Genomic DNA, 12,842 nt, shown 5'->3' on the forward strand with positions numbered 1-12,842 from the left:
TGTAGGTATTACAGACTCGGGCAGGGAGAAGTTGAAAATGTCAGTGAAGACATGCTTGAAGTACACATCCTGGTAATCCGTCTGGCCCCGCGGCTTTGTGAATGTTGACCTGTTTAAAGGTCTTGCTCACATCGGCTACGGAGAGCGTGATCACACGGTCGTATGAAACAGCTGGTGCTCTCATGCATGCTTCAGTGTTGCTTGCCTCGACGTGAGCATAAAAAGGCATTTAGCTGGTCTGGTAGGCTCGCGTCACTGGGCAGCTCGCGGCTGGGTTTCCCTTTGTAGTCCGTAATAGTTTTCAAGCCCTGCCACATCCGACGAGCGTCAGAGCCGGTGTAGTAGGATTCAATCTTATTGACGCTTTGCCTGTTTGATGGTTCATCGGAGGGCATAGGGGGATTTCTTGTTAGCGTCCCACTCCTTGAAAGCGGTAGCTCTAGCCTTTAGCTCGGTGCGGATGTTGCCTGTAATCCATGGCTTCTGGTTGGGATATGTATGTACATTCACTGTGGGGATGACGTCGTCGATGCACTTATTGATGAAGCCGGTGACAGGTGGTATACTCTTCAATGCCATTGGATGAATCCCGGAACATATTCCAGTCTGTGCTAGCAAAACAGTCTTGTAGCATAGCATCTGCATCATCTGACCACTTCCGTATTGAGCGAGTCACTGGTTCTTCCTGCTTTAGTTTTTGCTTGTAAGCAGGAATCAGGAGGATAGAAGTATGGTCAGATTTGCCAAATGGAGGGAGAGGGAGAGCTTTGTATGCGTCGCTGTGTGTGGAATAAAGGTGGTCTAGAGTTTTTTCCTCTGGTTGCACATGTGACATTCTGGTAGAAGTGAGGTAAAACGGATTTAAGTTTGCCTGCATTAAAGTCCCGGGTCACTAGGTGCACCGCTTATTTGCTCATGGCCTTATACAGCCGCTGAGTGCGGCGGTCTTAGTGCCAGCATCGGTTTGTGGTGCTATAATATAGATGAGAACTCTCTTGGTAGATAGTGTGGTCTACAGCTTATCATGAGGCATTCTACCTCAGGCGAACAATACCTCGAGACTTCTTTAATATTAGCCATCGCGCACCAGCAATTATTGACAAATAGACACCCACCCCTCATCTTACCAGACATAGCTGCTCTGTCCTGCCGATGCACAGAAAAGCCAGCCAGCTCTATATAATCCGTGTCGTCATTTAGCCACGTCTTGGTGAAACATAAGATATTACAGTTTTTAATGTCCTGTTGGTAGGATAGTCTTAATCGTAGATCATCCAGTTTGTTTTCCAATGATTGCACGTTGGCCAATAATACGGAGGATAGTGATGGTTTACCTACTCATCGGAAAATTCTTACAAGGCACCCCGCCCTCCTCCCCCTTTTTCTCTGTCTTTTCTTCACACGGATGACAGGGATTTGGGCCTTGTCTCGACAAAGCAATATATCCTTTGCGTCTGACTAATTAAAGAAAAAAATCTTCGTCCAGTTCGGGGTGAGTAATCGCTGTTCTGATGTCCAGAAGCTCTTTTCGGTATTAACGTTTTACATTTACATTTTAGTAGACGCTCTTATCCAGAGCGACTTACAGTAGTGAATGCATACATTTCATAAATTTTTTCTCCGTACTGGTCCCCCGTGGGAATCGAACCCACAACCCTGGCGTTGCAAACACCATGCTCTACCAACTGAGACACACGGGACCTTAAGAGACGGTAGCGGCAACATTATGCACCGAATAAGTTACAAACTATACGAAAAAAGAAACAAAATAGCACAGTTGGTTAGGAGTCTGTAAAACGACAGCCATCCCTTCCAGCGCTTCAATTGAAAATGTGTTTCTCCATATAACTTGGCCTTAAGGGTATTCATGCAAACTGGAGCATGCAGATATCCTGGACAGGTGAATTGCACTGCAAATACAACATATTATTTTAGCTTATTCAATGTGTACTGTGCCTTCAGAAAGTATTCATACCCCTTGACTTATATTGTTAGAGCCTGAATTCATAATGGATTAAATAAAAGAAAAAATATCACCCATCAACACACAATACCCTATAATAACATAGTGAAAAAACATGTTTTTAGAAATGTTTGCAAATGTATTGAAAATGAAATGCAGAAATATCTCATTTACTTAAGTATTCATACCCCTGAGTCGGTGTTGTGTTCAAGGCCACCTAAAGCAAGACCGACTCAATATCAAGACCGGAGCAAATCGAGTCCAAGTCAAAAACCAAGACCTGAGGGGAGGGGGGGTGAGACCGAGTCAAGACCGAGACCGGGAGGGGGAGAAGGGGTCAGAGACAGAGTCAAGACCTCAAGACCGAGACCAAAAAAATGCAAGCGCAATTCCAGACCATGATTGTAATTTTATCAAATCACCACCATTAGATTTCAAAATGTCCAGTATTTCTGTGTTCATATTTCAGAACAACACATTGATTCTTAAGATATTAAGAATAGTAAATAAAACGCATGCTGCGGGAAAATAGAGCCACTCTATAAATTATTACTAACCAAACACAGTGGGGAACAATGGGCCTTCTACGCCTTCAGAGAAGGGCTAAGGATTTATAAAATAATCATTATAATAATAATGATATTATTTTCAATTATGTTCTGATTTAATCTCTGGTTTTTGTTGGAAATGGTTAAAACTGAAGAGAAAAAAGATCCAATCATGATTTTTCTTTACTTGTATGTCGGGAGATAAATATAGGTAGCTAAATCAGCCATTGGCTAGGCCACTAAAAGCATGATAAAGGCATCTGCCATTCAATTGTATAAGGGCAAAATTTTGGAGTGATAGTGGAATCCCATTTTGACTTAATGGGTGGGATTGTTTTTACAGAAACTTATGGAAACATCTGCAATCTTGAAGGCCAACAGGTCACTGTGCAATAGCGAGCAGTAGTTTTCCTACGGTCTAGCTACTGTAGCTAGCTATTGTTGTTGGCTAGTTTGCAGCGGCTGTAGCAGGTGTTATCAAAAGAGGATGTTGCTAATTTGTTAGCTTCTCCCTTTTCAAGAATAACTTTCAACAAGACGTTAAGTTTCAAATGATCATCATCTGATGAGTGGAACAGTTGTTTTTTTATAGCAGCACACTTGCTGTTGTTAGCCACCTCTTCCAAAATAGCTTGTGTGTGAAACGTTGCATTTAAAGTGGAATTGACAGCATTTTAGCAACATGAAACCTACTTAAAATCTGTTCACATACACCCCCAGGAAGAATTATACTTTTTATGACAAGCGACCACTTAGATATGGTCACGTTTTCATAAATTCTTAAAATGTTTGGATATTACGTATACTAAGGCACCACCCTTCGTGTTCTACAAAAAGTGCACTCCCCTACAGGAGTGCGCTGGTATTACGGTTGCTGTCCTTTCAGAATTACGAACCTGTCACACACTAAAAGCCTATAGGTTCGCCACTGCGCAAACATGTCTGTAATAGATACAGTATAAAGGCTGTTAAGATAATGTTTCAAGAAAGGAGTGTTTATATTTGGCCTGGTGAAGCGGTTTTACTCCGCTGTGCTAGACTGAGTCAAGACCGAGTACAAATGTATCCAATACCGAGACATTCAATAAGTGCTACAACACTGCCCTGAGTCAATAAATCACCTTTGGCAGCGATTACAGCTGTGAGTCTTTTGGGGTAAGTCTCTAAGAGCTTTGCACACCTGGATTGGACAATATTTGCACATTATTCTTTAAAAGAAAATTCAAGTTCTGTCAAGTTGGTTGTTGAACATTGCTAGACAGCCATTTTCCAGTCTTGCAACAGATTTAAGCCAATTCAATTCAAAACTGTAACTAGGCCACTCAGGAACATTAAATATTAGCGACTCCAGTGTACACCGAGTATACAAAACATTAAGAACACCTGCTCTTTCCATGACATAGACTGACCAGGTGAATCCAGGTGAAAGATACAACTCAATAGGAAGGTTTTCCTAATGTTTGATACACTCAGTATATATTTGGTCTTGTTTTTTAGGTTATAGTCCTGCTGAAAGGTGAATTTATCTCCCAGTGTCTGTTGGATAGCAGACTGAAGCAGGTTTTCATCTAGGTTTTTGCAAGTGCTTAGCTCTATTCCATTTATTTTTTATCCTAAAAAACTCTCCCTAGTCCTTTCCAATGACAAGCATACCCATAACATGACGGTAATCAGTGGTGTGTTGGATTTTCCCAGAATAAAAATATTCCAAAACATGCATCCTGTTTGCATAAAGTCACTAAAGTAAAACTGCAAAAAATGTGACAAAGTAATTAACTTTATGTCCTGAATACAAAGCGTTATGTTTGGGAGTAACTACAATGTTGTTGATCTATCCTCTGTTTTCGCCTATCACAGCCATTAAACTCTTAACTATTTTATTGGTGTCATGGTGAAATCCCCTAGTGGTTTCCTTCATTTCCGGCAACTGAGTTAGGAAGGACACCTGTATCTTTGTAGTGACTGGGTGCATTGATACACCACCCAAAGTGTAATTAATAACTTCTCAACATTATCAAAGGGATAGTCAATGTCTTATTTATTTTTTTACCCTTTGCAAGGCATTGGAAAACCTCCCTGGTCTTTCTGGTTGAATCTGTGTTTGAAATTCACTGCTCGACTGAGGGACCTTAAAAATAGTTGTGTGTGGGGATGAAGTAGTCATTCAAAAACCATGTTAAACACTATTATTGCACACAAAGTGAGTCCATGCAACTTGTGACTTGTTAAGCAATTCTTTACTCCTGAACTTATTTAGGCTTCCCATAACAAAGGGGTTCAATATTTATTGATTCAAGACATTTCAGCTTTTCGTTTTTAATTAATTTGTAAAGAATTCTAAAAATGTAATTCCACTGACATTATGGGGTATTTTGTGTAGGCCAGTGACACCAAATATGTATTTAATGCATTTTAAATTCAGGCTGTAACAACAAAATGTGAAAAAAGTCAAGGGGTGTGTGAATACATTCTGAAGGCACCGTACTTTTCAGGAGTCAACTACATTCAGGTTGTGCAGATGCATGATCAGTGTTTCAATCAATGCATTTGCTGCCATTCTAAAGCTGTCCTGAGGGAGGCAGTATAGTGCAGCATTCAAACAGTGAACCATAACAACAATCAAAAGACACAGCAGACAAGCAGAGCCAAACCTGGGGCCAAGAGCTGGGTTCCTTCACAATGACAACACAGGGGAGAGCAAAACACACAGCACATTATGACACAAATGTAGGATAATTAGCAAAGCAGGCCTAGCATAGTGTTAGCATACATCCAATGAGGGTTTTGCACGGCAGAAGCAAAGGTTCCAGGAGGTGGAGAGGACCCAATCACTCACCTTGTTTTCCATTCCTCGGTTGATTTGGAGCGATTTTTCCGGGACAGTCTTTGTTTCTCCTCTACCCTCTTCTTCTCTGCACTTGCCGAGTCTGAGAAATATTTTAACATATCAAAATATAAATTACTGAACACCAGATGTGGACACAATGCTTTTATCATACAATGCCCTATATAACTTTATCACCATACCCATGTCTCCTTTCTCCATGTGTCTGATGTCAGGCCTGAGTCGACAGTCTGTGGGGGGTAGGACCCCCTTCATGCCTTCCTCCAGCTCATTCAGCTGCATGGCAAATGTGGAGAAAGCATAGAACTACGAGAGAGAGAGAGAGAGAGAGAGAGAGAGAGAGAGAGAGAGAGAGAGAGAGAGAGTGGATTCAACAAATCAATAACTGAGTCAAACTGACAACCAGTTGAATCACTCAAGAAGGCTAAAATATCATTAGTACATCCCAGATTTCTGCTTCTTAGTAATCCTCCTAATACAGTACTCTATCATGCCTGTGATCCCTTCAGTTGTCTACTCGGGGGGCTATTCCCCAGAACTGCTCTTGTCCCATTCTCTCTCACCCCCTACCGCTCCTCCCCTCTCACCTCTGCAGAGTTGTCTGGCCGGGGGACTATCCTCCAGATCAGCTCACTTCCTGGGATGACCTGGACCGTGTCTCCGTCAGGCAGGGGCATCTCCTCTGGCTCCTCATCTACACTGGTCTGGAGGGACAGACAGGGGGACACATGCAACCTTAAAACAGGTATGGCTTACAATAGCTACTTATTGGGTCATATCAAGGGTTTTCACTCCAAAACTAGTTTAAAGGTTGCTTAAATACCACTCATTCATGAGCATGGAGCAAAAGGATCCATTTCAGGCAACATTTTCATGGTGCGAAAGCAATGTGTTAGGTGCCAAATTTACCAAAAACCTCATTGTAATCTAGCAGCACGATTTAATTTGAAATGTTTCTTCAACAATGTGCGCTATTAAGAATTTACTATTTATGTATTGCTCAGTTTACTAAACTCTAATCAAATATTCACCTCCCTATAACACACACTGTTCAATAAAAGTTTGAAATGAAATCACACTGCCAGATTACAAGGAGGTTTATGGAAAGGTATTTTAAGTATCAGCTAAATCACATCTTATTGCAATCTGGTGCCCGATGGCACAGTCGATGACGTGGCATGTAACCATTGGTTGATGCATGCAATGTCTGAGCAGGGGAACGCTACCATGGTGTTTGGACCACGAAAATGTCACCCTTAGTGGCTTATTGAGTAATATTTATTTCCATTTATCATCTGAATCTATGAATAGTACTGAACAGCACTGGACTGACATAAGGTATAGTATATAGCTTATTTCACGTAGCAGACAAGGAAAATAATTCAAAGATTATAATAGTTACATAATCACCCCAATGGGGCTCGAGGCACCTCCTTGTTTTTGATATGGTGTGTTTCTGATTAGTGCACATCATACTGTACCTGCATGTTGCTTTTCTTCTCCTCTGAGTTCTTCTTGTCAGATTTCTTATGAGCATCATAAGTGTCAGCGTCCACAGTGTATAAGCACTCGGTCCATTTACCGTAGATGGCACAGAGCTTCTTTTTGCTGCACACACAAGTGTCACACGGGGCCTCAAAATGTGTTGTAGCCTTTTCTTTGGTAATTAGATGTCCCATCAGTGAGGAACACAATCCGGAAAGAATCAGGTTGTAACATTTATTTAAAAAAAAGGTGCAATAAGCAGAAATCGCATTTCCTGGTTGCTAAAATTCAGCTGAAGCTGGTGTACAAAACCGAAAGTAAAAGATGCAAAAATGAACCTTAAGAATGGGGAGTATAGAAATACAGCACATAGAAGAGATATACCGCTTCTTAGATTTGCTTTCAATGAGAATGACAGATCTATAACTCACATTAATATGTGTATTTGGTTGGGTTGCCCAAAAAGCTACATATTGCAGCTTTAACCTTTATTTATCCAGGGAGTCCCATTTGAGGTCAGGATACCTTTTTACCAGGGAGACCTGGCCAGCAATGCAATACAAAAAACCTTCAATTCGTAACAAAAGAAAAGCCACAATACCTTTTATCTAGGATGTAGCCCTCCACTTTGTGCAGCTCTTTGCCAAAGAGGCCACATGGTTTGAATATCAGGCTGCATCTCTCTCCGGTCCTGTCACAGAAAGACAAGGCTTTGTTTTCATATTCTCGTTCACTATTTCCCACTGTGAGACAATACTTTCAAACAACTAACATGTAGCTGCTCAGTCTATCTCCTTTGTAATGGCAAGTATCTGTCCCAGTTCTGTTACACTGTTCAATAAACTGGAAACAAATGTGGATCCACACTACTGCACACACACACACACACACACACACACACACACACACACACACACACACACACACACACACACGGCAAGGTAGTCTCCCTTACTTGTGGTTGATCACCTCCACATTGCCGTACTGCTCGATCCACAACTGGCCCACGATGATGTTGTGGACACAACAGGTGGGGTTTGTCCAGGTGTACGCTTCGTTGTATCTGCAGAGACGGAGAACATGTCATAGCAGCAGATAATCTCTCACCAACCATGTCCACTTAGAGATGCCAACTCATACCAAACTACTTCAGGGAGATTACAAATGTCCTTTAAGCTTCAATTTATTCATTTCATCCAGCCTTCAGAAAAAACTCCCAGAATAGATGTATTGCTAGCTTAACTGGGAGATAAAGGCCAATTCGAGAACACTCCAAGCCAAACCCTCAGTGAGGGAAAGCTACATGTACACTGTGGAGGGAATCTCAGCTCCAGACTCACTTGGGTAGCTCCAGGCTGATGATGCCTTTAGGCTCCGCCTCCACACTCTTGCCCCAGAACTTGAGTTTGGGGTAGATGGAGCCGTGGAACAGGAAGTCCTCCTGCAGGCCCTCAGCATGGAAGGCGCTGACGGGGGGGTGGTGGCTCACCTGCTCCGACATCCACCTGAACCCTAGGTCCTCTCTGAAGGGACAGGAGGGAGGGGGTTAATGCTACATACCTTAGCCATCACCTTCTGTCTTCAAATGTCTTCAGACATCTGACATGTTGAGATGTATTTTGAAGACGTCTTGAGTCGCAAACTAGTACGACTAGTGGTACCAGACCAACTCAGAACAAATACAGAAAAGTCAACCTAAGGTCAAACCTGATGAGCTCATAGGTTTCTCCCAGTAGTGGGTTGAAGGGTTTTCCCGTCCTCTCCCACTGTGAAGCTACAGCAGACACAGCAAACGCTGCAACACACTGAAACCATCACAGATGAACAGAAGTTTGTAACGTTAGCGGCTGTAGATGAGCACAGCAAAAAGAGTAGCTGGCTGTAACTATGAGTGAAAACTTGTGTGTCTATCTAAGAGGATGATGATAATGGGTGCTCGCTACCTTCATCCTCTCCATGGAATCTGTGGTGGTGTTCGCCTGGTGGATGAGGTACGTGTGCTCCATGTACTCTGTAAGCCGCTGCAGGAAACTAAGGGGCTCGTTTAAGATCACTGGCATTGCTATCTTAGACAGCTCCTGGTTGGGGACAGAAGAGAGGAGCCGAAGAGTCAGAGACAGGGGTAAGGAAACACACAAGCAATGAAGTTCATTCACAGCCCACACAGACAAATATACACTGAGTGTACAAAACTTTAGGAACTCCTGTTCTTTCCATGACATAGACTGACTAGGTAAATCCAGGTGAAAGCTATGATCCCTTGGAGTCAACATGGCCCAGCATCCGAGTGGAATGCTTTTGACACCTACCTTGTACAGTAGAGTCCATGCCCCAACAAATTGAGGCTATTCTAAAGGCAAAAGGGGTGAGTGCGACACCCTCGGAAAGTGCCATTATTGATGGTGACTCTGGAGCAATTAGGGTTAAGTGCCTTGCTCAAGGGCAGATTGATACATTTTACCTAGTCGGCTCAGGGATTCAAACTTCAGTTACTGGCCCAACGCTCTAACCGCTAAGCTACACTGGCAATAGAGTGAAATTCCCTGTAAAGCACACATAATGGTGTTTCGATGAGAGGTGTGAAATAACATCAGCAAAAAGCTGTAGTCTAGACCCCAGCCTGGAACACTGTTTGACACCACTACTGACTGGTCTCTGGAGTGTCATTAAAGGCCCACATTTCAGCAGGAACCCTGGGCTAAAATAATAGATTGCCATGGATATAACTCATTAAGCCCCATATATAGGACAAACATAGTCAAGGTAGTTTCTCCATTGCCAATGGTGGCATCTTCCTCTACACCAGAGCTGTGTCCCAAATAGCACCCTATTTCCTATTAAGTGCATTACTTTTTACCAGGGCCCATAGGTCAAAGTATTGCACTACATAGGGAATAGTGTTGCCATTTGGGACACAGCCCAGGATTAGGTGGGAATCAACCCTTTTAATTGGGGGATTTACAGGAAGTGTAGGCTGTAGATCAAATCAAATTTCATCCAGGAAGTAGAGAGAGGGTATTAGGATCCCTACAGACCACTACTGACGGCCAGAGTATTTTACAGCAGGGTTTCTCAAACTCAGTCCTGGAAATCCTGTTTGTTTGTGTTTGAATTCTTGGCAGAGAGAAAGGCATGTTCGCTAACTGTTTGATTTCAACTTTTTTCGGGGAACAGGAAACAGTGAACAAACATCCCTTTCTTTCTTTGCCCAGCCTGATACATTTGTATCCAGCTCTGGTGCTTTTTGGGATGTACCAACACAGTACTGTACTTTTCTTTAAATAAATAATGAGTGTTAATTCTCACCATGCCAATGCATTTCTTCAGGATGCTCCAGATGCTGACATCATTCCTGGAGAACATGGGCGCTGGTAAAGACGTTCTGTGGGATAGAACAGAAACGGACAAACAACAAGGTCAAATCTAAATGTAGTACTCCCACTGAAACAGACACAGTCCTTGTTTGTATTCTCCTGATCCTGTCTCTTAGCCTGGTCCCAGATCTGTTTGTGCTGTCTTACCAACTACTATAGTCAACTCCTATGGTCATTGTCACGCCAAACGATACAAACAGATTTGGGACCAGGCTAGGAGACAGTGTCAGGAGAAAACAAACAAGGACTATGGTGACAGAGTAATTGATGAGGGGTTTAAGCCAGAGTCTCTTACAGTGGCATACTTCCACCGAGGCCTAGATATAGCTACTGTATAGATAAGGCACAGCGCTCTTCCTCCTACATTTTAGCAACACTCCAGGCTATCACATTTATCAGATAGTGGTACAGTATCTTGTTGTTGTTGATGACGTGTGTCTCCACTTTTTAAGTATGTGCATTTGTATTTAAGCTTGTGTCCCTGGTTTTATGTGATGTTCTCGACATTGTTCATGGAGAAGCATGTTTAGAATATACAACTACGGTCTTTATCATTGTGTCTTCAGGACTGTTAACATTTTAGCATGTTTCTAAAATAAAAAATAGTCACCATTTAGTTATGCAAACAGCTGTATTACATTAACCTTATCTGGAATATCAGCGAGGGCTTGACGTACTATTTGGAAACTGAGTTGCCTCGTCTGGCCTTGCCATTAGGAAACAGAGTTACCTCGTCTGGCCTTGCCATTAGGAAACAGAGTTACCTCGTCTGGCCTTGCCATTAGGAAACAGAGTTACCTCGTCTGGCCTTGCCATTAGGAAACAGAGTTACCTCGTCTGGCCTTGCCATTAGGAAACAGAGTTACCTCGTCTGGCCTTGCCATTAGGAAACTGAGTTACCTCGTCTGGCCTTGCCATTAGGAAACAGAGTTACCTCGTCTGGCCTTGCCATTAGGAAACTGAGTTGCCTCGTCTTGCCTTGCCATTAGGAAACAGAATTACCTGTCTGGCCTTGCCATTAGGAAACAGAGTTACCTCGTCTGGCCTTGCCATTAGGAAACTGAGTTGCCTCGTCTGGCCTTGCCATTAGGAAACAGAGTTACCTCGTCTGGCCTTGCCATTAGGAAACAGAGTTACCTCGTCTGGCCTTGCCATTAGGAAACAGAGTTACCTCGTCTGGCCTTGCCATTAGGAAACAGAGTTACCTCGTCTGGCCTTGCCATTAGGAAACAGAGTTGCCTCGTCTGGCCTTGCCATTAGGAAACAGAGTTACCTCGTCTGGCCTTGCCATTAGGAAACAGAGTTACCTCGTCTGGCCTTGCCATTAGGAAACAGAGTTACCTCGTCTGGCCTTGCCATTAGGAAACTGAGTTACCTCGTCTGGCCTTGCCATTAGGAAACAGAGTTACCTCGTCTGGCCTTGCCATTAGGAAACTGAGTTACCTCGTCTGGCCTTGCCATTAGGAAACAGAGTTACCTCGTCTGGCCTTGCCATTAGGAAACTGAGTTGCCTCGTCTTGCCTTGCCATTAGGAAACAGAATTACCTGTCTGGCCTTGCCATTAGGAAACAGAGTTACCTCGTCTGGCCTTGCCATTAGGAAACAGAGTTGCCTCGTCTGGCCTTGCCATTAGGAAACAGAGTTACCTCGTCTTGCCTTGCCATTAGGAAACTGAGTTACCTCATCTGGCCTTGCCATTAGGAAACAGAGTTACCTCGCCTTGCCATTAGGAAACAGAGTTACCTGACAACTAATGAGCTAACTGTAACTGCTGCGGTCAAACCTCGTGCAATAACCATGAATAAATGGGAGAGTGTGCGTGTGTTCCTGTGTGTGTGTGTGTGTGTGTGTGTATGTATGAATTAGTGGTGCACGGGTCAGCTGTGAAAATCTGAAGCCCACACCCGACCCTAACCCGCAAATATAGAAAATGTGATATAGACTACAGAGACGGCCTAACGATTTTTTGCCTTGGGGTGCAGGATAATTTTTTTGCCTCAGTTAAATACGTTTCTGCTTATAATTTCCGTCATATTGGTAGACTATTTGTTAGTCAACTTGTCTATAATTAGATACATGCAGCTTCTCTTATGTCATTATATGTTGCCATAGAAGACTAAATAAACCATTGCTTATGAGAATAATGTCATGAATTATAGAATGAATGCTACAATCTAGTTGACATCAGTAAAGTTTTCTGTCATGTCTGCTTCTTTCGCAGAGCAAACACGTTTAGGGACAGGGGAGAAGATGCAATTACTCTCCCCCCAAAAATGGTATATTTTCTGTGCAAAATAGATCGCTGTGAAAACAACCCAACATTTTTCTGATAAGATTTCAGTTCAACTTGGATGCATATTTTAGGAGGCTGAAATACTATCTGCTTTTATGATGCAAAAAAAATAGCGCCTCTACAGACAGTCCCTAAATGCGCATTCGCAACTTTTCTGGCCCTCCCTTCTCTTTATATTCAACTCTCCATTTCACAGCTTTTTATTTTATTGAATTAAATTCCGACATTGTCCTTTTTGCCTCAGTCGATCAATGTTAACTTTCACTGCCCGTTCCCAAAAGCGTTTGGTGTGTAGGCTATTTGGGGATTGGTGTGTAGGCTATTTGTATGCCTC

At 42.8% G+C, this 12,842-nt stretch overlaps 1 protein-coding gene across 1 annotated transcript in view; it reads right to left on the minus strand.

The window, feature by feature from the left end:
• LOC106569180 (oxysterol-binding protein-related protein 1) overlaps positions 1–12,842 on the minus strand; it is a 51,681-nt gene that overhangs the window by 3,225 nt on the left and 35,614 nt on the right. The window contains exons 3-12 of the mRNA XM_045694154.2: positions 10,148–10,223; positions 8,785–8,919; positions 8,549–8,646; positions 8,182–8,364; positions 7,797–7,904; positions 7,443–7,532; positions 6,838–6,964; positions 5,944–6,060; positions 5,539–5,662; positions 5,348–5,438 (exon numbers count right to left, since the gene is read on the minus strand). Of these exons, the coding sequence (XP_045550110.1) occupies positions 5,348–5,438; positions 5,539–5,662; positions 5,944–6,060; positions 6,838–6,964; positions 7,443–7,532; positions 7,797–7,904; positions 8,182–8,364; positions 8,549–8,646; positions 8,785–8,919; positions 10,148–10,223 (1,149 nt within the window). The remainder of the gene's footprint in view (positions 1–5,347; positions 5,439–5,538; positions 5,663–5,943; positions 6,061–6,837; positions 6,965–7,442; positions 7,533–7,796; positions 7,905–8,181; positions 8,365–8,548; positions 8,647–8,784; positions 8,920–10,147; positions 10,224–12,842) is intronic.

This window comes from Salmo salar, chromosome 14 (assembly GCF_965601325.2).
Source record: "Salmo salar chromosome 14, fSalSal1, whole genome shotgun sequence".
Lineage (NCBI taxonomy): Eukaryota > Metazoa > Chordata > Actinopteri > Salmoniformes > Salmonidae > Salmo > Salmo salar.